The sequence below is a fragment of the Dipodomys ordii genome, unplaced genomic scaffold (assembly GCF_000151885.1).
Source record: "Dipodomys ordii isolate 6190 unplaced genomic scaffold, Dord_2.0 Scaffold20, whole genome shotgun sequence".
Classification (NCBI taxonomy): domain Eukaryota; kingdom Metazoa; phylum Chordata; class Mammalia; order Rodentia; family Heteromyidae; genus Dipodomys; species Dipodomys ordii.
The window spans coordinates 6,210,070-6,232,735 of record NW_012267236.1 but is presented as its reverse complement, the minus strand read 5'-3'; the positions used below and the strand labels follow the sequence as shown (position 1 = coordinate 6,232,735).

Here is a 22,666-nt window from a genome sequence, read left to right as displayed (position 1 = left end):
GACTGAGCTGTGAAACCCCATTTCTCTGTGACTGATTGAATCAAGGGAGAAGAGGCAGGTAAGATAGCTGGGCAGGTCAATGGCCAATTTAGGTCACAAACTTTACAGGGAAGAGGGAAGTCCAGAGGATTTTCATTATTTTAAGTGAGCTCACTAGGGAGCCACTCTGGAAAGAGCCAGCCCAAATCAGAGGGTTACACAGAGTATAGGAAACCACTGCTAGGTACCGCTACTATATGCTTGGCACAGCGTAGGGCTTGCAAATTTACTTGCCCTAATGAAACGAGAGCAGATTCAATCCTCTAACCGCCTTGGCATTCAGAAACGGGGTCCAGGGATTAGTTGCATCCACATGACATGTGAAACTGTGAGAAGTGTGGGATCTCAGGCTGCACCCGGCCAGCTAATTCAGAATCCACAAGCTCTCCATTCAATCCCTGGGCACCTCCATGTCTGACAAACAGTACTCTAAATGTCCCCTTCTTGGGGTATCGCCAGGCATTTCAGTGGCTGTGTGTGGGGTCAATCAATCTCTCCGCATTTGGCAAATTATGACACCTGATTCCACTCTAAGAGAGACAAATCGGTAGAGTCAAAGTGATGTGACCTCAGCCACAGCTGCGGGAGCTGCCAAGCGTGAGTTCCAGGCCAAACGGCACTCCTTCCTCTCCTTCCCGGGTGACAACCGTGCTAACGTTTTTGATAAATACGCGGGATCTATTTCCTTGAAAATATGGAGTCATGGGAAAAAATGCTAGAAGAAATACATCAAAATATTATGGCTATCTCTGGATGTCTGAGAAGGGAGGGTTATGGCGATAGTATTTTCTCCTGTGCATACTTCCCCCTCTAGATTCCCCCCACTCCCCAGTGTTTTACAACCAGTGTGTTTCATTTTGCAATAAAGAAATAAACTTTGAAAAAAAATCATTTTTTTTCTGGCCTGCCAAAACAGATGAGATTTGTATTCTCACAAAACAGATGAGATTATGAAGCCCTAGATGGGGAAATGATCTGCCTGCAAGACCCAAGGAGACAGAGACCCACTGGGGACTGAAGTGGGAAGCTGACTCCTTTCTGAAGGAGCTATGTTCCCCTGAGGTCATTGGTCAGAATGTGCAGGGAATTTCCAAGACATCTTTCAATGGGATACAAGGTCTGGTTTGGATTCAGAAATATTTTAAATTGGAAATACGGGAGTGTTGACAGATACTATGTTACAGGAGAAGGGAAATGAAGTCCACCCCCCCCCCCGCCCTCCTCCATAGAAAGTCAGAAGCAGAGCCTTCTGGGCCTCCTTGACTCTCCCTGACCCCTTTGTTCTTCACAATTGTATAACTCTAGCTAGGTTTAGTTCTCAGCACCGCCAAGTCCTGTAAGTTCAGGCAAAAGTTGAGTTGGGCCAACAGTGGCTAGGGCACCAGAATGCGCCTGTGCACTGGCTCAGACACACATCAGAGTTGAATCGTGGATGATCTCCTGAGCTTTCTTGTCTGCGATGTACCAGACGGTGTCACTGAGCATCAGGTGGTCACGGGATAGGTGATTACCTGAAGAGGGCTCCTGACTCAGAGCAGAGGCTCCAGTGGTGCTTTTCTGGGCAATGTCAAGGGCATATCTTGGGAATTTTAAGGTTGTCAGAGGGAATGAGGCACGGAAATCAGAGAGAGGATATTTGCTAACTGTCTTGCCAAGATCACAGTGGGAGAAGATGAGAATAACTTCTTGGATTGGACTTTCCTCCTGCCAATTGGTTTTGGGTTTCTGTAGCAAAAGGCTCTTGTGGCAGTGCTCCCCAGGGTGGCAGTATCACTCTGACAGCCAGTCAGAGGCACTTTTCAGATGTGGTGGAAAAGCTTCTGACCTCTGGTACTTTAGCTGAGCAGCCCTGAAACTGAAAGCCAGCCCTCAAAAATCCATGGGGGTAAACTACAAAGGGGTGGGAAAGGCCCTGAACCTGCAGTAATTTGCTGGATCCCAAAGGCTATAGTGATCGAATCACAGCTCTAACCCAGTCACGCTGTGTGACCCTGAGCAAATTAATTACCTTCTCTGTGCCTTCATTTTCCCAATTGAGAATCAGGGCATGGCCTATTTGACCTGTATCCCAGCTAGAAAGTGGATATCAAAAATCTTTCAAAAGGCGATTGCAAAAATCACACAGTTCAGAGGCAGTGTTGGAAAGACTGCAAACATAAATTAAACCAGAGAAACGGCACAAGAGATACAGGCAGGTGGCTGTCCAGGGCACTGTGGGCGGGCCATCCACATTTTTACTGTGGATGTTGTGACAACTCTGACACAAACTAGTGACAGACCAACAAAGCCCTTCCAGGCTCCTCTTCACCAGGTTTTTATCTAAGCACAGACTGCAATTCCGTTCGAATTGGGAAACCACCCTTGAAAACGTCACATAAAAATGCAGTTTTTAAGGACCGAGAAGTGGATGTCTTCAGTGCTTCTTTTAAATGAGAACAAATAAACCCTTTTTTTAAAATTTCCAATTCTCAAGGAGTCTAGGTGACATTGACTAGGTGACATCTGTGAAATTCTCGCAGGTCAGTGAAGGAGTCTTGAGACCTGCGTGTCTGGGGGAGAGACATTTGTTCTGGTTCTGAGCTCCCAGGGTGATAGAGAAGCTGGTGGTAGCTGAATGCTATAGGGCTTGCAACAATGAGCGAAGGTGTGGGCCTAAAGGGCTTCTGAGGTCACGTGACGCAGTCAACTTTCATCTTGCATCTTTCCAGTTTGCCTTGAGGACTCCTGCTGGGCTTCTAAGGCATGTGGGCCACAGACCATGGATGCGCTGTGCTATTTCTAGAAAGCTGAGTGAGGTGTGTTGCTAGGTGAGCAGTCAGGAGTGACAGGGCGGGGCTAGTGGGCTGGGGAATGGTGTGGAGGGGGGGGCTAGGGAATGGTGTGGACAGGGCGGGGCTAGGGAATGGTGGGCTGGCCCCTTCTACTCACTGCACAGCTGGCCCTCATCTTCTCCCTGGCTGCAGTCCTGGTGGAAGTCGCAGGCTTGTCCGAGCTGCAGGACTGTCCCGTTCCAACATGTGAAGGAGCTCTGCAGGGCCATCTTGGAGCCTGGGGATGTTCCTAGAAAGCACACAGACACACACATCCTTTGTTAGGCTGGGTGGCCCCCAGACACTGGCTTGGCACTAAGGCAGATGGAGAGAGAAGTTCCCCCTGCCCTGCCTGGTGGTGCCCTTGTGTGTTGATCTGATCTTGTGCACAGTGAGGGCACGAGGTGGGAAGCAGCAAGAAGGTAGAGGTTTGGTCTTTGTCTCCCCCCATACTCTGGGGTTCTCCAACTCATGGCTTTATCATGGCAGGTAGACAACCTGCATGTGGAGTCTCAGCATGCAACTAGTTTTACCTTGAAGACTGAATTTGGGCAGACAACAGAGATGCCTGGCCCAGTGTATCTTGACTTCTGCTTTTGCCATTAGAGAGACACACAGAATTTCCTGCTGTGAAATGCAAAGAACACCTTGGGGGGGCTGGGCCTTGTGTCCCGAACTTGGCTCCTTCCCTTGTGTAAAGTGACCGGGACCCTTTCCTGATCTCTTTCTTTAGGAAAAGAGGGAGTTATTTTTATTTATTTTTAATAAAAATTTATCAGTACCTAGGTTTGAACTCAGGGCTTCATGCTCTTGCTAGGCTTTTGTGCTCAAGGCTGGTACTCTACCACATAAGCCATGCTCCTAGCCCCCAGCTTTTTTTTTTTGCTGGAGATGAAGCCTCATGGACTTCTCGTAAGCTTTGAACTGTGATCCTCTGATCTCAGCTTCCAGAAGATTCCTAAGATTACAGGTGGGAGCCACCAGTTCCTCTGCCTGAAAGGAGGGATGTTGACTTTTAGATTTGTCCCAGCTCTGAAATTCTTATATAAATCATATTATTCAGGGACAATGGAGAGGAGCACGTCATAATGAACATATTAGCAGATACTACTTTCTGTCTTAAACACAATGAATTATGATAATGAGTTGTTCTGTGACCACCGGAGTCTCTGCAGGCCTCAGAGATGGAGGCTGTGGGGAGGAGAAGGCTGGCCTAGCCTCCCCTTCATGCATGGCCTTATCTGGCCACCAGGCCAAGCAAGGATTGGTGTGTGCCTCTGGCTATTGGGATTTTAGTTGGGGTGGGGGAGGTTGTGGCCCCTGTGAAGGTGGACGGCTCAGTGCCTGGTTGTGATGACCTCTAGCATGATTGCATTGCCTTGCCTTTCCCTCTATCCCCATAGTACCTGCTGCCTGAAGAGTCTGTCTGTCCTATCCCAGTCTCCTCAGAGCTCAGGATGGTCCAGATCCTGCGGATTGAGAACTCATCCATGGAGGGCTTCTCTAACCCTAGTGTAAAGTCAATGGGGAGGCAGTACTGGGATTTGGACTCAGGGTCTCATGCTTACTAGGACGGTCCCTTTACCACTGGAGTCATATTCTTAGCCCTTTGATTTCTTTTTTTCTTTTCAGGTAGGTTTTTCAGGTGTGGTTTTCCCTGGAGCTGGCCTTAGACATTGATCCTCCTACCTAGTAGCTAGGTGGTGTCCTAGTAGCTATAGGCAGAGGGGTCCTCCTGTTAATCCAGGGGTCCCAGTGAGGGTCTCAGAGGCCCTTGGGAGGGGCTGGAAAAAGTCCGAGTGAGGATCAGGAGGTAAGAGGAATGAAGTGTGCGTGGACAGTGAGAAGAGAGGAACTGGACCCAGGATTGCAGCAGGCCTCGAGAAGCTGAAAAGGCAGAGCAACAGAAATAAGCCAGCCCTGCTGGGCAGCTGGCACGCCTTTGGAACCAGCCAATGAACACGTGGTTTCAGACTTCTTCCCACAGGCTCAGTGAAACGGATCTTAAGATTCGTGCTTTCCAGAACCATGAAGAAATACACTTCATTTTCATTCCATTCCTGGTAGCTTATTACGATGGTGATGATGGTAAACTACTACCTTCTGGAAAACTCTACTCCAGCCAGAGACACAGTGTGAACTGAGGCCTCGCCCTGATGAATGCCCCAGTGTAGCTTTCGACCAATTTCTCAGTTCTGTAACTCATTTTGGGTGCTGTTCTTTGTGTTCTGTGGTCTGGTTGTCTCAACTCTTCCTTACAGAGAAGAAAATATGTCACTCATCTGGCAAGACAACTGAAGACAGTTTCTTCCCATAAATGCATAGATATACAGAAAAATACCTCAGAAAAACTCACCTTTCTTCTCCCATTTACCCACAGGCTCAAGATACATAGGCAATCGCAGAAAGAGACACAAAGCTCATTTTAATAGATAAGGCATCAAATCTATTCTATTGGTGTTATTTTTTTTTGGCAGCCTGTTACCCCCCTCCCCCCACACACACTGTTTATTTTTAGAAATGGAGTCTAGCAAACTTTCCTGACAAGGCTGGAGGCCTCAAACTATAATCCTCTGAATGGCAGCCTCCTGAGTAGGTATTATTTCAATGTGAGCCATCAGCAATCCATTTTATAGTTTTAATCCACTTTTTGATCATGTCCTATGTGAAGCAGAGGGGTAAAATGCTATCCTTATAACCTGGTCTGGGGAAGGTGTGCTCTCCCAAAACCCAGGGAGGGAGATGCACCTTCCCAAGGCACTCACAGTGGAAGCTTTTCAGAGGGTGCTGTGTACTGTGTCCCAGGAATCAAAGACATACTAGGTCAGACATCCACCTGCGCACTGAGACCTTTAACAACCAGGGCAGCGCTAGTATTTCTACGCTGAATCTATTTGTGGAACCTGAATCCCACTGTGTTTGTGGTAAGGCCTTTGGGAACTGCTTAGTTTAGAATAGGCCCATAGAATGGATTCCTCATGACTGAATCCTGCTGGCTTTATGAGCAAAGAGATCATATAAGCAAAGATACTCATGTGCTCTGGCCAGTGATACAGCTAAGGGGGTCCCTCACCAGAGTCTTTATTAGGCTGTTTGGACTTCTAGCTGTGACCTAAATAAACTGTGAAAGAAGTAAACCTTCTTTCCCGATAAAGACTCCGGCCTTAGGCATTTTGTTTTAGGAATAAAAGTAGACTGAGATACCTATGTAGGATTAAAGTTCTCTTCACATTGGCTTGGTGACTTCATTTCCAAAACATTTTTTTCCCCCTTTGAGCATTATCATAGGTGAGAATTAAACACAGTTGGGACTTTATTGCTCTCGCTCCAGTGTACCAGAGGAAACACCAGCAAACTCCAAAACCTGCAAAATCATCCTCAATCTATGGGATAATCTCAGCAGTGCAGTGTTTGTTCACACTGTGTCTTCATATACACAAGAGTGTGCCACACTTCAATTACTTGTCATTTCCCAAACAGGTCATATAAGTTTTTTCATGTTTCCTTTATTCTAAAAGTTGATATCTATTGGCCAAGGTTTGAAGACAGGGTAAAAAGAAACAAAAATAACACCCCCAAATACTGTCATGTAGGGCCACCATTTCCACCTCTCAATTGATGTATCTTTAACTCTCCTGTCTATGCTGTAGCAGTGTGTATTGTTATGTTACCCGTATATAGGCCTTAAAATAGGTAAGGTAATATCAGAAGCTTTTCTAAGGGCTTTTGGATGGCTACAATAGTGTGGTATAGCACTATCAATTTATTTAAACATTATTCAATGGTTGGGCTGTCTGTTCCTATTAATACTTTGAAGAATATCTTTGAGTAAAATCCTTTGCCTGTATTTCAGATTATTTTCATAGGATAGATTCCCAGAAGTGGAATTACTGAATCAAAAGGTATAAACACTCAAAGGCTCTTGATACATATTGCCAAATTGCTTTCTAGATGCTAATCCAATTTACACTCTTCACCAGTTGTGTTCATACATGCACGTCCTTCCTACTACATCCTGCCCAACCCCAAGTAGTATCATGGTTTTTATTTTTAACTAAAGGCATCTCACTGCTGTTTGGTTATACGTTTGTCTGACAGTGAAATTGAGGTATTTCACATGTTCTCAGAGTCTCATGCATGCCAGGCAAGCAGATTACCATCGACCTACACTACAGCCCTCACTTTATTTCCTACTGAGTTGTTTGAGATTGTTAAGGACATGAAACTATTGTATGCGTGACATGGTTTTACATGTACTTTATATATATATAATTTTATTTTTTTGTCGGTCATGGGGCTTGAACTCTGGGCCTAAGCACTGTCCCTCAGCTCTTCAGCTCAAGGCTAGTGCTCTGCCACTTGAGCTACAGCGCCACTTCTGGTTTTCTGGTGGTTTATTGGAGATAAGAGTTTCACGGAGATAAGAGTTTCAAAGCCAGGGCTGGCTTTGAACCGTGATCCTCAAATCTCAGCCTCCTAAGTAGCTAGGATTACAGGCATGAGCCACCGGCACCCGGCTTTTATATATATTTTAATTCTGTTTTTGATGTATTCTGGTGACTATGTGAGGTTTTCATATAACTTAAACTGATTCATATTTTCTGTGGTGATTCTCCTCTTTATCTTCCTCTTCCTCCTTTTCTTCCTTTTTCTCTTCCTTTTCTGTCTTCTTTTCCTTCTTATTCTTTTCCTCCTCCTCCTCCACTTTTTCCTTCTTCAGTTCCTCCTCTTATTCTCCTTCTCCTCTTCTTCCTCAATTCCTTTCTCTTTGTCTTTCATCTTTTCTTCTTCATTCCCCTCTTCCCTTTTCTTTCTTCACTTCCTTCTCTTCTTTCTCCCCTTCTTCCTCCTCTGTCTTTCCTTCCTCTTCTTCCATTTTCTTTTCTATTTTCCCCTTCTCTTCTTCACTCTCCTCACTCCTCTTTTTTTAGCTCTATCTGCTCGACTTCCTCCTCCTCAACCATCTCTTTGTTTCTCACTTCTGCTTCTCTCCCCTCTCCTTCTCCTTCTTTTTTGATGTTTAGACAGTTTGTTCCCTGTGAGACTAGTAGGCAATGTGTGGGTCACTATTCATTGATTTAGGGTGCCTGCCCCCTTGGGGGAGTACTTGTACTAGTTCCTCACCTCTCAGCTGTGGGAATCTGGATCTTGCCACCTCACCTTTGACTTTCTCCCACTTGATGAAGGCTCCTTTCCCTTGGGCTTCTGTAGCACATCTTGCATTAAGCATGGCAACACCCCTGCCTCATAGTGTTATTAGATATTTATATGTCTGACTTCCTTAGCAAACTGCAAGTGACTAGAAAGTAGGGGCGGGGGAAGTGGGTAGAGAGACCAGTTCTTATGAGTCTACCATTGTGCCTGGTCTAAAGGTGTATTGATGCCTACATCTCTGTATTCAGAACTGGACCTGCTGATTCTGAGTGTCAACGGAGGAAGGTATTATTACACTGGAAATTACTACATCATTTACAGTTAAAAATATAAAAAGTCAGCATGGTCACATGATCTCCTGATCTGCTTGGTGAAACCCATGTTTTAATATTTTTCTTCTTTGTTTTCTATCTTCTTTTTTTCCTTTCTATTTTTGTAATATTTTATATAACCCATAAAACAGTGCCTGTATAAAAACTCACACAGGGTTGCTAGAGAGCATACAATTTTCAAAAAATGTTTGGTGGTTCTCTTACATTCAGTATTCTAAGGATGCACTCAAATACACGGTGAAAAGCAGACATGATGTGATATTATCTTTGGTAAAACTATTCTCATTATTTTGTCTTCTCACAGTATCAACTCTAATACCCACTTTGTGCAGGGTCTGCTCTTACTAGGCTGTCAGAAAAACATTAAGACTGGACCTACAACATGCAAAGGTTCTTTGTTTTCTCTCTTCTACGCTGTGTTTGTCTGTGGGGTCTGCCAAGTGAAAGGTCTTCTCAGGGGTGTGGATACTGGGTGTAGAATGACAGGAAGTTAGCATATCTGCCCTTCTTTCACTTCCTTGACAAACAGCAGGCCCAGGAGTGGAGGGCTGTGCATCTTCTTCCCTCTAGATGCCCTGAATCTTACAGATTTCATTCCTAGGCCCTCTCTTCCTGGTTTAAGGCACAGAAGTAGCCCTTTTCGTCTTGCTTTTTGCTACTTCCTTCCTCTTTCCTTCCCTCACCTGGAGACTCCTAGACTCCCCCGCAGGGTCTCCTGTAGACCCAGGGAGCTTTATGTTTACCAGAGATTCAATTAGACGCATGTTTGGTGCTCTGATCTCTATTGCCAGCCCAAACTCAGAACTAATGAGGCGCAGCAAAAAACAACTGCTCTGTCTTCTCAGGTTCTTTCTTTTTTTTATGGGACCCATAAATTCTAAGGAGGAAAGCACCCTTGGTGAATGGTTTAATCAAGGGCCTGAACTTCCCTCAATAGCATCTTGTCTGTGGCTATGCAGTAATTGTTCTGTCCAGTGGACTAGGATACCCTGAGACCTTGTGGGGGTGCTACCTGCTATCAGGGTAAGGAAGAAGGGGCAGGTGCTTGGATATGAAGATGAAGCCATCTCTTGTTGGCACTTATGACATCTTATGAGAGCTGGCCATTCCTGGCAACCACTAAAACACCCTCATGCCCTAATAGGAAAGGAGGAAGAGACCTGAGATCAAGTCACACATAGGGATCTTTGAACAATGAGGGTCTTCTCTATGGAACTTAACTTTAGCCTTTGAAACTGCAGTTCCTCCCAGAAGACCAAGTCAGTCGCTAGGGGTTAGTATACAAGAAGATATGTGGCTTGCCATGCACCTTCCTAATCCTTCCTTGTGTGAACCTCATACAAGTTTAGCAGAACTGTTATTATTCCCACTTGATGAATCAGAAGACTGGGGATTCAAAGACCTACACAATGTACATTGCTGTCTTTTGTTTGTTGCTTGTTTTTGCCTTTTTTATTGCAAAGGTATAGACAGAGGGTTTACAGTTATATAAGTCAGGTAATGAGTATATTTCTTTTTTTTTTTTTGCAGGTCCTGGGGCTTGAACGCAGGGCCTGGGTGCTGTCCCTGAGCCTCTTTGTGCTCAAGGTTAGTGCTCTACCACTTGAGCCACAGCACCAGCCTTTTTCTGAGTAGTTTATTGAAGAGTCTCACAGACTTTCTTGCCCGGGCTGGCTTTGAACCACAATCCTCAGCCTCCTGTGTAGCTAGGATTAGAGGCATGAACCAATGGCACCTGTGAAACGGAATGCTTAATGTGAGTTCTGCCTGAAGCCTCACAAGTAGCAAACCAAAGGCAAGGCACCAGAACTTGAGCAGATGATCCCAGGGTGAGATCTTTTCTCATGACTCACATTATCATCTTCCAGAAGCAGCACTTGGGAAATGAGAAACAGCACCACTGTTCGGGCTCCAATGTCATCAATAGGTTTTCAGGAGAGGCCGTTGGCATTGGTGGTGTCCTGGGGGCACACAGCAGAAAACACTTCCTGGGAGGGCTGGAGGAATCATCAGCTGAGCATCTGTATCCTGGGCAGGCCCTTCACCTCTGAGCTTCCGCTGACCTCTGGTGGAGTGTCAGTGTTGACCTCATATCCTATTTTCAAGACTTTGTTCTATCTCTGATCTCCTGATTCTTAGGTTCTGAGCTGTTGGTGGCTATGTTTAGTAGTGGATTTGCCATGGGTCATGCTGACTTGATGAATGCTGACGGTGTTAATGACCCTCTTGTGAAGCCTTCTATATTCCTATGCATCTTTATTAAGCCACTCACCAGGCAAGCTTGGCTTGTGTTGGCATTTCCTGGCTCTGTCAGCTGACATTTGCAACCTGGACCATCTCCTCTGAAACAGCATTTCACATTTGTTTGCCCATTTATCTCCACCATGCGTGCAGAAGTTAGTTCAGATTTGCATGGTATCACATGTGGCTCAGGTCAGGTTACATGAATCGCTGTTCTATACCACAGGTCCACTCAGCGGAAATTAAACCTTTCCCCTAATTGTCCATTCCAAACAGAAACCTGCACATTCTCCCTTCCTTCAATTGTGTCTATGGAACCTATATAACTCCATAACTCAAATTTCTTTTTCAATGACTGTCAAATTTTAGGGCACTTAATTAATTCCTAATTAAGGTGATTTATATGGCATTAAAAACAGGCACGTTTGTCTCAGTTTTCTGTCCATCTCCCACCTGCTTGCTCTTGCCTAAACGATGGCTCTTGTTAAGCGGGGAGGGGAGGAGAGGTGGGGGAGAGGATAATGCTCCAGTGAGTAGGAGATCTTGCTCTTAAATTAAAGCACAGAGGAGAAGTTTTGTTGGGGAGCATTATACCCATAGGATTTTGAGCTGGTCCTGGAGCTGGAGTCGAGGGCCTGAGCTCAGCTTCTACTTGCTAGGTAAAGACTTAACATTTCCCAGGTCAAAGGTACATAAGCCCAGAGACATGAAAATGGGTGATGACGAGACAAGGATGTAGTCAGATAGTGTTCCCAGGGAAACAGTCACAGATCCCTTTCTGACTTTAATGGGGGTGTCGGGAGGCCCATGGAGTGTGTAAATTAAGCCTGGCAGAGGCCAGTCCTACCAAAGACTATGGGCCTCATAAATTGTAGTGTGGACAACCTCATTATAGAGCTGACATCTTAGATTCCTACTCAAAATGGGAATTGTCAAGAAGAGAATGAGGCCAAGGGGCTGGGGTAGAAAGGACTTCTCTAGGAAGACGAGAGCTGGCTTGAGGCCTAACTCAAGGCCTCTGGGAACAGTTTTCTTCTTATTGATCCTCTAAAGCTAGCCATTCTCATTTGCTAGGGGCTACAGCTGTTGCATTGTTGGTGTGTCCATGGGCCCTGATGTTAGAGCCATGTAGGAGCTAGGTGAACTTGCTCCTTCCTGGGTCCACTGTTTGGGATGCCTGACCTAGCATGTTCCACTGACTTTTGGGGTGATACCTGGGTGCGCACAATTCTAAGACCCTCCCATGTTGAGGAGATGGATCAACAGCTCCTTCTTTTCCTATAGAAATCCCGAGCCCTCCACCACTAGCCGGTGACCCACTACTCTCTTTCACTGAGTGGTGCACTTCCATGGGACAAGATTTCTTTCACACCAGATTGCATTTCTATGATGACTTGAGCAGGCCCAAGGCCTCAGTCTGGTCAGTTTGTATTGCTAAGATCCCTAAGGTGTAGTGGGTTTGTTTCCTTCTGTAAATCAGGAACATAATCTAATTTACAGGATTTTTTTTTTCCTTTTAGGTGAGTATCACATGAAATGACATGCGGATAAAACAACACACAGGTTCATAGTCTGAACAAATTTCCAAGACAACCACAAGAAGTTTGGAAGCATTAGAGCCATAGAGAATTGGATAGGAAAGGGTCAATGAAGAGTTGGACAGAACAAATGGGGCAGGCAGACACTTTGGCGATCTCTTGTATCACATGGTAGAAGGTGAGGCTCTGAAGAGTCAGACTCTGCCAACAAAACTATAGTGGAAACAAATCCGAAGGAAATTTCAGCACACATAATAGCTATGAAAATAACACTTGCAATAGAATTTCATCAGTATTTGTCTCTAGTCGCCATACCATCCGCTGGGTTCAGCTTTCTGAACCCAGCCTCAGCCTTTGCTGCTTCCCTCAGGAGACCATCCAAATTACACGCCCCACTCTCCCAGCTTTCTAGTGTGCCTTTGGTCCTTTAATTAAACATTGCAACCTACAGCTTCTTACAGGCTTTGTGGAACAGGGCTTGGGTATCTGGAATCCTCTCACTTGAACAATTCATTCTTCCTCAGATGCCACTTCCCTACTTGCTTGTCCTCCCTGAAGAAAGACACAGGTTACTCTCTGGGATATTCTGGCAATAGCTACATACCTTCTACTGTGCCCAACAGTGCATTCACTGTTGGGTGTTTATCTCTCTCTAGTTTCCAAATCCCTTGAGGCAGGGGGTCTGCTTTATTCCCTGGAGTCTGTCTGACACTTAGCAAGTACTATATGGAGGAAAATGCAAAATACATCACCAATTTCAAGCAAAAGAATATCAGAAGGTGGAATTTCTTTGCATTTTGCAGGGAATCTCTAATTCTTTGGGGTCACACCAAAGAAATTCCACCTACTTTCTCCTTCTCCCATGATCCAATTCACTTGTGGGTTTGTTAGAGGATTCTTTTCATAGTTCTATTATGTGCTTGGCACTGGGATGAAAGCCAGAGCCGGAGAGAAGGGGGAAGAAAGAGAGGAGAGAGGAGAGGAGAGAGAGAGAGAGAGGGAGAGAGAGAGAGAAAGTGTATCCCAGTGATCTAGTTCTACAAAGTAGTCACAAGAGTCCTCTGCAGGGGGATATTGAAGGAAGAGAGGACCAGTTACGTAATAGGGCTACAGTGTGTGTGTGTGTGTGTGTGTGCACGCATGTATGGACATGTTTGTGCACCTATGTGTGCTATGATCTAGAGGCAGAGCAAAGGCCAAAATGGCCTAGAAGGAGCGTAGAGACTCATGAGAGATGGGTACATGGGAGTCAGAGACCTAGTCAGAAAGGGTCTATCCGGTGTGGTTAGGGGTATAGATTTTATGTAAGAAGCTTCAACAGTCGACTGAGTAAAAAGGTATTTCTTAAAAAAAAAAAAAAGCTCACTCTAGCTGGGTACCTGTGGCTCACATCTGTAATCCTTGCTATTCAGGAGGCTGAGATCTAAGGACCGAGGTTCAAAGCCAGCTCAAAGCAGAAAAGTCCATGCAACTCTTATTTTAGTTAATTACAAAAAAGCTGGAAGTAGAGGTATGGCTCAAGTGATAGGGTGTCAGCCTTGATGACAAAAACCAAGAGAGAGCACGAGGGCCTGAGTTCAGGTCTTAGTACTGGCACACACACAGAAAAGGGTCAATCTGAATGATTCAGGGAGAATCAAATAGAGAGTTAGACAGGGCGTTAGATAATAGGCAGCTGGTAATAGGCTACTATTGCAACTGGCCACGCAGATCCTGAAGGCAGCTACACGGAGGCAGAGACCGGAGTAACACGTAGGAGGTGACCCTAACAGGGTTTAGGGTCACTTAGAGGTGAGAGGACGGGAGAGGATAACCAGGACAGCCCTGGAACGAGACCAGGCCCACCAGTGGATTCGAAAGATCCCCGGGGGCGGCTCTTTCCAAATTCTAGTTCCTCCAATGGAACCAAGCCTATCTCCACAGGAATTCACTAAGAACCACAGATTCCTGTAGGCTGAGGGAAGAAGGCAGAATGTGTTTCACTTTCACGGTTGAGCTCTCTGCAGAAATTAAAAGATCGCTTATTCCTTTGTAGCCTGGGAAGCCCCTTTGTTTTGTTGCCTGGTCTTCCCCCACCCCCGCCCCCAAGGCTTCCCTAGTCAACATTTATCTTCATTGCTTTTGTGGAAAAGACACACCAATAATTTTATGTTTAATATTATAAATGACCTCTGTGGGCATTTTCCCATTCATCTTCCTGCAGCGGGGTGATAGTTAGCCATTCTGCACCACAGCTCCCCGTAAAATATGTCATTTTCGTTCCCTGTTTGTTCAGTAAACAATAAGTAATTCCAATTGTACCTTGGAGAATTAGTACTAATCACAAACAAATTACAACTACCACTGAGCCTGCCAACGGGGCCAGCTTTAGAATTTACAATGGAGAAGGCAGTTTGGGGCAGGGGAGTACAGATACTAGGGATCATGCTGATTGGAGGAGTAAGGACAGGGCCACCTGAACATGGGTGGTGGCTGTGGGGTACCTCCAGTCAGGGAAGTAGGTGGCTTCAATTCACTGGAAGCTAGATGCAAAGGCATCCGGCCTCCAGTGGATTCCTCCAGGCAAGCATGGTGGAAGGGTTGGCTGCTTGCTGAAGAGCCAAGATAACTATGGGTTGCCAGTATCATTCATGAACTAACAACCACACCCTCATCCTTTATGGAGTGCTTGTCATACTTGAAGTCTTATAGGCTTTATATAAATTACTTTAGTTAGCTTGCACAGAAGCTATATGAAGTCGCTACGATTATTTCCTTTAATAAGAAGAAATCCAGGGTCTAAGGACCTGAGGAATCATACTCAGAGTAACAGAGAGTTGGACCAACCAAGATAATTTTCTCCACCTGACTGTGAAACCCACACTTTTAATCCATATTCAAGACCTACCAGGTGGGAAAGGCCATTTCAGAGCACCAGGAATAATCAAGACACAGGATGGTGGACCACCAGCAAATGGAGAGTTAATGAGCTTTGTGTGCAATAAGCTAGAGACAAAACCAGGCACAGTGCAGGGGTGTATGTCTGTAACTTATGCACTTGGGAGACTGAGGCAGGAGGATTGAGAATTTGAGGTTAGACTGGGCTACAGTGTGAGATCCTGTCTCACTATATAGCCAACCAACCCACTAACCAACCAAACAAACAAAAATGCCAGAGCGGAGAAGGAGGACCACATAAGCAAACTGCTGGCGTCTGGGACCCATGGAGAGAGACTAGTTAGAGCCTGAGGCTGGCTGGATTCTAGTTTCTCAAGAAACTGGTTGGAACAATAATGTACAGGTAGGTACTAAGACAAGGTGCAGACACTGGGGGTAACATGGGCCTGATGTCAGAGTTTAATGTGCTCCCATGGGCCAGGAAGAAACCCCATCTTTATCAGAGTTTGTTGGGTTCAAATGAGATAATTACAGAAAGCCATGTGGCACCAGCAAATGATGAAGAGCTCATTTGTTCTATTGACCACCTGACATTCATACATTATCTCATCTCCTTGGCTTGACTGAAATGGGATCTTCTCAGCGAGGCTCTTGCTGGGGACTTGATCTAAACTCTCTCTCCCATACCTCCCCAAATCATGGACGCCTAGCATCTCAGTGTTCTGCTGTCTTGTTTCTCCTGACTTTGTCATCTTGTCTCCTCAGTAGCATTCAAGGGATTGAAGAACTTGGTGTGTTTTGGCTGTTGAACACCAATTGCCTAAAACAAGGTTCAGTACACAGTGGAGCTCAGTGGACGTTTTCCAAAAGAATAAAGTGATTAATGCTCCTCAGTGAATGCTTTGGAACAATAGAGTCAGAAGCAGGATTTGAGCTTCATTCATAATGAAGAGTTACTCTTCCAGAGGAAAGGCATTTCACTAAAGAGGACTTCCATCTAGCCCTAACTCTCAGGGCTATGTGTGTACAAAGCTGAGCTCTGTCTATATAAAAAGAAAATCAAGTAAGAGGTTTATTTCAGTTATTAGGATCTTTCTAAAGACCCCACTTAGTGACACCAACTCCTTTCAGGAGCAGGCTGCACACTTATGCCCACACAGAGCACTAAATAGGGAGGGGAGGGGCAGACGGGGCATGGGGGGGGGAGGAATTGCTGAAGAAGCCATAGCAGGCAGGCACAGCCCATAATGCACTACAGCCCACACAGAGTAGGAGAGACGGTTGACCCAAGGAAAGCAGTGAGAAGCTAGGAGACTGTCAGAAAGGGCCAGCCATTCCAGGTACAAGATCAAGAGGGTTCTGCCTGAGACCAGGCACTGAGCTAGCAGTGTGCAGTGAGGCCAACCTTCCAGCCAGGCTTATAAGGAGGCAGGGGGACTTTGGAGAAAGTACCAACTGTTTCAGCATTATTCGGTTTGATAGACTGAGTCTGGGCAAAGGAATCCATAAAGGAAGTTGAGTTTCCCATGCTTTGGCAAAGAGTCAAGAACTTTTTGACATTTCTTAGGTTTCTCTTATGGAGTCCTTCATGTTAGGAGCTGGCCTCAGGACCACAAAATGGGGAGGAACTACACAAAGAAGGGAAATAAAGGGATTAAGTTGGGGAGGAAGGGCAAATCATCATCGCCAATAGCCCACGAGCATCCCCTTTCTCCTTTACTCTCTGGCTTCCAGTGGAGTCTGCGAGTGCGGGAGGCGGTGGACACATCTGGAACATACTGTCCCGAGAGCGAGAAGGGCTCACCTCTGGCCCGATACTGTGCCGTTCCTAGCCTCCATCTGCTGATTTGTGGGGCCCTCAGGGTCCTACATTGGGGATCTCACACATTGGGGAGCAGAGAAGAAGAGACTCATGAAGAAGGAAGGTGTAGATGGGGGCGGCCTGGCCACTGTGAGAAATGGGGATTGTAATTTAGAAAGCCAATGGGGAGACTCCCAGATCAGCTAGGATCCTCTAGGCCTCTGTTTTTGCTGTTAAAGATGAGAAACGACATGCAGAGGGCTATGTCTGACCCAGCGGGTCCCCAGGCACACAAACGCTCCATTTCCACTTTGATGAGTATTTCTGAGTCCCCGGGGGAAGGCTCTGCCACGTATTGTACTCTCGAGGGTTAGGCACTACTCAAGAGTCTACTATTTCCTTTAGAGAAAATAGGTGAGAAAACAGATTAAGGCTTGAAGGGAAAGGGCTATGAGGATGCCCCCAGGGACCACTCGTGCACACAGGGCCCAGGCAGAGCTGCTAAGACAGGCAGGTGTCTTCTTTCTATTTAGAAAGGGACCAGAAAGGGAACCTTTTGAGTCAGGCAGATATAGAAAATCTGGCTACGGTTCCCTGGGTGAGACCAAGAACACTGAAAAAAAGACTTTTGTCTTGTTACTAGGGTTTGAATTCAGGGCCTGCCACTGCTAGGCAATAAGTTGTTCTACCACTTGAGCTATCCCTTCAGCCCTTGTATGCTTTAGTTCTTTTTTTCAGATAGGAGCTCCTGATGTTTGCCTGGAGGGTAGACTGCAATCCTCCTTTGTATAGATGTGTACCACCCTATCCAGCTTGTTTGTTGAATGGGAAAAGTCTCATCATATTATGCCAGGGTTGGCCTTGAGCCTCCAGATCTCAGCCTTTAGAGTAGCTGGGATTATAGGCATGAGCCACTGCACCTGACCTGAGCGTGGCCCATTTTAAACAGACCATATGTGAACTTTGTAAGTTGCACGCTCTCCTTAGTCTTTTGAATTTGCTGAGCATGTGGTGGAGTCTGTACAAGGTGATTGGTTCAGTTAATTCCTTGTTCCATCATTTTGTCTTGAACAACTTATTCGGTTGTCATGATCTTTTGCATGCATCTCACAAGGCTGTTTTGATGTCAGTGTAGCATGCACCTGTATGCTTTGACAGACACATGTCTAAATAATAACATAGTAAGAGCTAAAAGGTGTGTGTTGTTTTAAACTTACTGGGATGTCCTTTTTAATTTTGGTTATACTGGTGACTCACTGTTCCTCCACATTGTGAAAGACGACAGATGGTAGGGTTTTAGGCCCTGTGAATCTGGGGTGTTTGTTCTGAGAACTGGATAGCTCAAATGTCACAAGTGACAGGCACACAGAGAAGAGCTCTGTAAGTACAGGGCAGAGCAAGTCTAGAAAAGACTGTGACAGTAGAGTTGAGTTCAAAGAACGATGGCTGGGTGGCCACAGCTGAGCAGGGCATGAGTAGGGGCCTCATTGGAAACACAAGCAGGAACTGATTCATAGAAAGTCTTGAGTGACACTTCAGAGAATCGCCACTGTAGGCTCCTTATGCAATGCACTACCGAAACCATGCAGCAACTACACCGAGGCCCAGTGATTTTACTGAGAAGGACACAGGAGTCCTAGGACTTAAGAGCTAGGATTCTGTCTGCTCAATTTGGAAGCCAATGTGCTTGCAATGTGCTTCCCACGGCCATGTTAGAAACCTGGGGATACAGGGTAGAGAACTGGCACTGTCAACTTACAGGGCGCAAAGAGTTTTGGCAGGGACAGGCAGTAGGACTTGGGTCATGTTTCAGAGGCTGAGAAGAGGAAGGGAGCAGAGATGGTGGTGGTGTGAGACTGTGGGAGACTGGAGAGGCCTGGATCCAAGCAGCCCTTTGGCATGAAGAGCAGCCGGTGAGAGCTATTTCAGTGAGGGATGGAACTGTATGAGATGTTCAGGAGAGACACAGGGTGACACAGGCTTGAGCATCAGAGGTGGTAGATGTTTAGCTGAAGGCCTGTGAGAAAAGCAGGCTGCTCCTAGCTGGGATGGACCCATGGGATCAAAGATCAGAGGGTTAGACCATCACATGCCTTCCTCCTGCATAGCCTTCTAGGCCACTCAGGGCAGCTCTGTGGTTCAGAGGTAGGTCACGAGGCAAGGCTGTACATGAGGCTTGAAGAGCACCGGTGGGATTCTAACTGTGGCTTGCATTCCCTAGGAAAGCTGGCTTCTGAGAGGGGACAGCACAAGGGTCCAGTGCACAGATATGCCCACAGGCTATAAGGGAGAGGTTTGGAGAATCTGCCTTTGCCAGAGCATCCGGCCACTGATCTCATGGCTGTAGGTTCCTGATCATGAGTGGATTCTTTCACTGCTCAGTATCTTGCTGCTCCCCACTGCCTTCCTCAATCAGATCCCTTCAGAGCAGGTGCCTAAGGCTTTAGGAGCAGGCAAAAGGCCCCCAGGGACCACTCTCACGGACCTGAGTACCCAGCCTACAGGCCACAGTGCGTGTGTTGTAGATTTTTCAAGGAAGCCAGGATTGGTCTGAAGATGGAGGGCTGCCTCTTCCTTCATCACACCTCACCAAGGACTTCCCTAGCTTCCCTTCAAAGCCTACACCTCCCTGGAAGGACAGCTGAATAAAACTGTGGGAGAATAGTAGCTCTTTTTCTTTTTTCCCATGCTACCTAGCTGTAGGTCCACAGCATGTGGAATCAGCCTCTCCAGAATGGCTTCTCTTGATGTCGGGAGAGATGACCACATCACTGCTTCTTCCCTGCAGCAGATGGTGCATGGAGATGATACCTGGGTTTCTTCTCCCTGGACACAGCCTTCCAAGCTGCTGCTAACCCTCCTACTCAGGGCATGGTGAAAAGATGGAAGAGTGAGTGACGACTTGGGAGTCAGCAGACTTGGGTCTTTGCCACTGAACTAGTTGTACAACAATGAATGGATCCAACCTCGGAGCCTCAGTTTTGTCTTCTGAGTATCATCTTTTTGTGCTGGTATTGGGGTTTGAACTCAGGGCCTGTGCACCGTCCCTCAGCTTTTTTGCTCAATGCTGGTGCTCTACCACTTCAGCCATCACTCCACTTTTTGGTGGTTAATTGGAGGTAAAAGTCTCAGAGGCTTCAAACTGCAATTCTCAGATCTCTGACTCCTGAGTAGTTAGCAATTTATAGGCATGAGCCATTAGTTCTGGCTAGAGCTTTTTTCCCCTCAAGTGATTTTCAGGATTAAGTAGAGTTAGCTAGATGAGTCTGGTCATTCCATCTGGGATTCCATTTTACACGAGGAGAGAGGTCAGGTTGCTGTGTTCTCAGCTGGAGATTGGGCCCCTAAGCCTATTTTGTCAGTGTTGCTGTTCTGGGCAGATAAGAGTCTCCCTGGACATACATATATATATATACCTGTCTCTGGTTGGACAAAGGTGAACGCTGACTTCTTCACCAGCAGGGGGCGCCTCTGTGCTGCCTTCCCCTTACGGGTTTCTGTGGCTGTGTTCAGCCCACAGAAGGGGAACAGGCAGGGCCTGGCAGCTCTGCCTTCTGACACTGAAGGAGCAATGCATCATTCTTGGAACTCCCTCGATTCTCACCAACTTGCTGGCAGGAGCAGCCACAGTCTGACTTGCCTGTATCAGACTGCAGGCTACTCATTGGCTCTGCCAGCAAGATTGATTGAGAATCATCCATGTTATAGGCAGGGACAGCTCTGCTGGCCTGGAATACTGTATGTGAAGAGTTATCTCTGACATGAGTGCTGGTGGCTCATACCTATAATCCTAGCTACTCAGGAGGCTGAGATCTGAGGATTGTGGTTTGAAGCCAGCCCGGGGAAGGCAGGTCCTTGAGACTCTTACCTGCAATTAACCACCAAAAAGCCAGAAGCCGAGCTGTGACTCAAGCGGTAGAGTGCCAGCTTTGAGTTAAATGCCACAAGCGAGTACCTTGGCCCTGTGTTCAAGCCCCAGTACTAGCACACGGAAAAGTAATCTGTGCAAAGCAAAGACCTTTTAGGAGGTATTGGGCCCAAGAGAGCTCTGGGCCAAACATTGTACTCCCTGCCACAGTTGTGTTGAATCCCTGAGGAATGGGAGACGGCTCGGTGAGTGGTTAACTAGTTCAGGGTGGAGTGTGGGCCTGGAGACCTCTGTGAGCATCTCTCTAAGCTGTTTCAGAAATGAATGGACCTGAGGGCCATTAGTTAGGACAGCCAAGGAAAATCACTCACTACTGTGAGTACTTTTCATTTGGATCTTATAAATTCTACTTTCATGATGGTAATACTGCTTCAATGGGAATAGAGCAGCTCAAGTCTTTGAGGATCACAGGTTAAAAAAAAGCCTATGTCTGCATTTTTGAAAACAAATAAATTGGGTGTCATGAGAATTACATACAATAACTAAAATTTGGCTAATGGATATCTCTGTGCTTCCTAGCAGCCTAGGCAAAATGAGCACCAGGATCACTGTGAGGTTCAAAATGTTCATAAGGAATATTCTCTCTGACACAAAGCTCCCAGAGAAATTGTTTATGGGTCACCCTAAGTGCCATCTCTGTCAATCTTCCCCTGCATCTGTAAGCAGCACAATAGCCTGTTCACCTAGCCATTCCTGATACTGCCATATTAGTAGCACACACGTCGGCTGAAGATTCAGTTTTTAAACACTGGTTTGAGTTTAAGCCATGAAGATTTTTGTTTGTTTGTTTTGGTGCTGGTTTATGTTGGGCTTGAACTTAGGGACTGGGTGCTGTCCCTGAGCTTTATCTGTTCAAGGCTAGCACTCTATCACTTCAGCCATAGTTCTACTTCCAAATCCACAAAGATTTGAAACACTACTCTCTTAGCAAGTGAGTCTGGGGACTTTTACATACAGATGTTCCTCAACTTCTTTTTGGATAACACCCCAATAAATCCACCAGAAATGGAAAACATCCCAAGCTGACCATGCACTTGATGCATTCTAAACTACAGCACCACAACCTACCATGCAGTGTACAATTGAGTAGTGTCATTGTGGCTGTTCATGTGAACCAACAGGAAGTTGTGGCTCAGGCCTCTGCCCAGCACCACACCAGAGCACCTCACCACATAGCACTGGCCCAGGAAAATAATAAAATTCAGAATTCAGAGCATGGTTTCTACGGAATGTGAATCACTTTTCCACTACAAGTGAGAAATTGCAAATTGCACTGGTGTAAGTCAGAGACCACCTGCGCTGCCAGTGAGAATAAAAATCAGTAAAGCAATTTAGAAAAATTGGTATATATAATTGTGCTGGCCCTGAAGCTTGACTTCAGGGCCTGAGAGCTGTCCCTGAGCTTTTTTGTTCCAGGCTAGCACTCTACCACTGGAACCACAGCAACAGTTCTGGCCTTTTTGGTAGTTAATTAGAGCTAAGAGACTCAGAGACTTTCCTGCCTATGAAATCATGATCTCAGCCTCCTGAATAGCTAGGATTACAGTTGTAAGCCTCTGGTGCCTGAACTGGGCAAGTTTTAAAAAAACCATAGAAATGTATTCATACTCCTAGACTCCAAAGTCCTATCTGTAGTAAAGTTCTTTGGGGAGATAGAGTTATGCAGCTGTGTAGACCTACATATGCATATCACAGATTATAATGTTAGGAAAGTAAAACCAAACCTCAGCAAGCTCAGTGGCAGGGAGATACTAATGATTTCTGGTGTATCTGCACCACACGTCGAGGAGGATTTTGGGAGGTTTTGTTAGCACAAGAATATTTTCATGACCAATTAACTGGCAAAAAAAAAGCAAAAGAATCCAAAAGACAACACTCTTGTCTGTCAGGCTGTCAGAAAGCATGACAAAACCCATTTATGTATCTCAGAAAAAGAAAAACAACAA

General features: G+C 46.0%; 1 protein-coding gene across 1 annotated transcript in view; it reads right to left on the bottom strand.

Annotated features, from left to right (window-relative positions):
• The window catches only part of Alk (anaplastic lymphoma receptor tyrosine kinase), a 716,643-nt gene that overhangs the window by 124,166 nt on the left and 569,811 nt on the right, over nucleotides 1–22,666 (bottom strand). Inside the window, exon 6 of the mRNA XM_013013560.1 lies at nucleotides 2,968–3,099. Coding sequence (XP_012869014.1) covers nucleotides 2,968–3,099 — 132 coding nt within the window. The remainder of the gene's footprint in view (nucleotides 1–2,967; nucleotides 3,100–22,666) is intronic.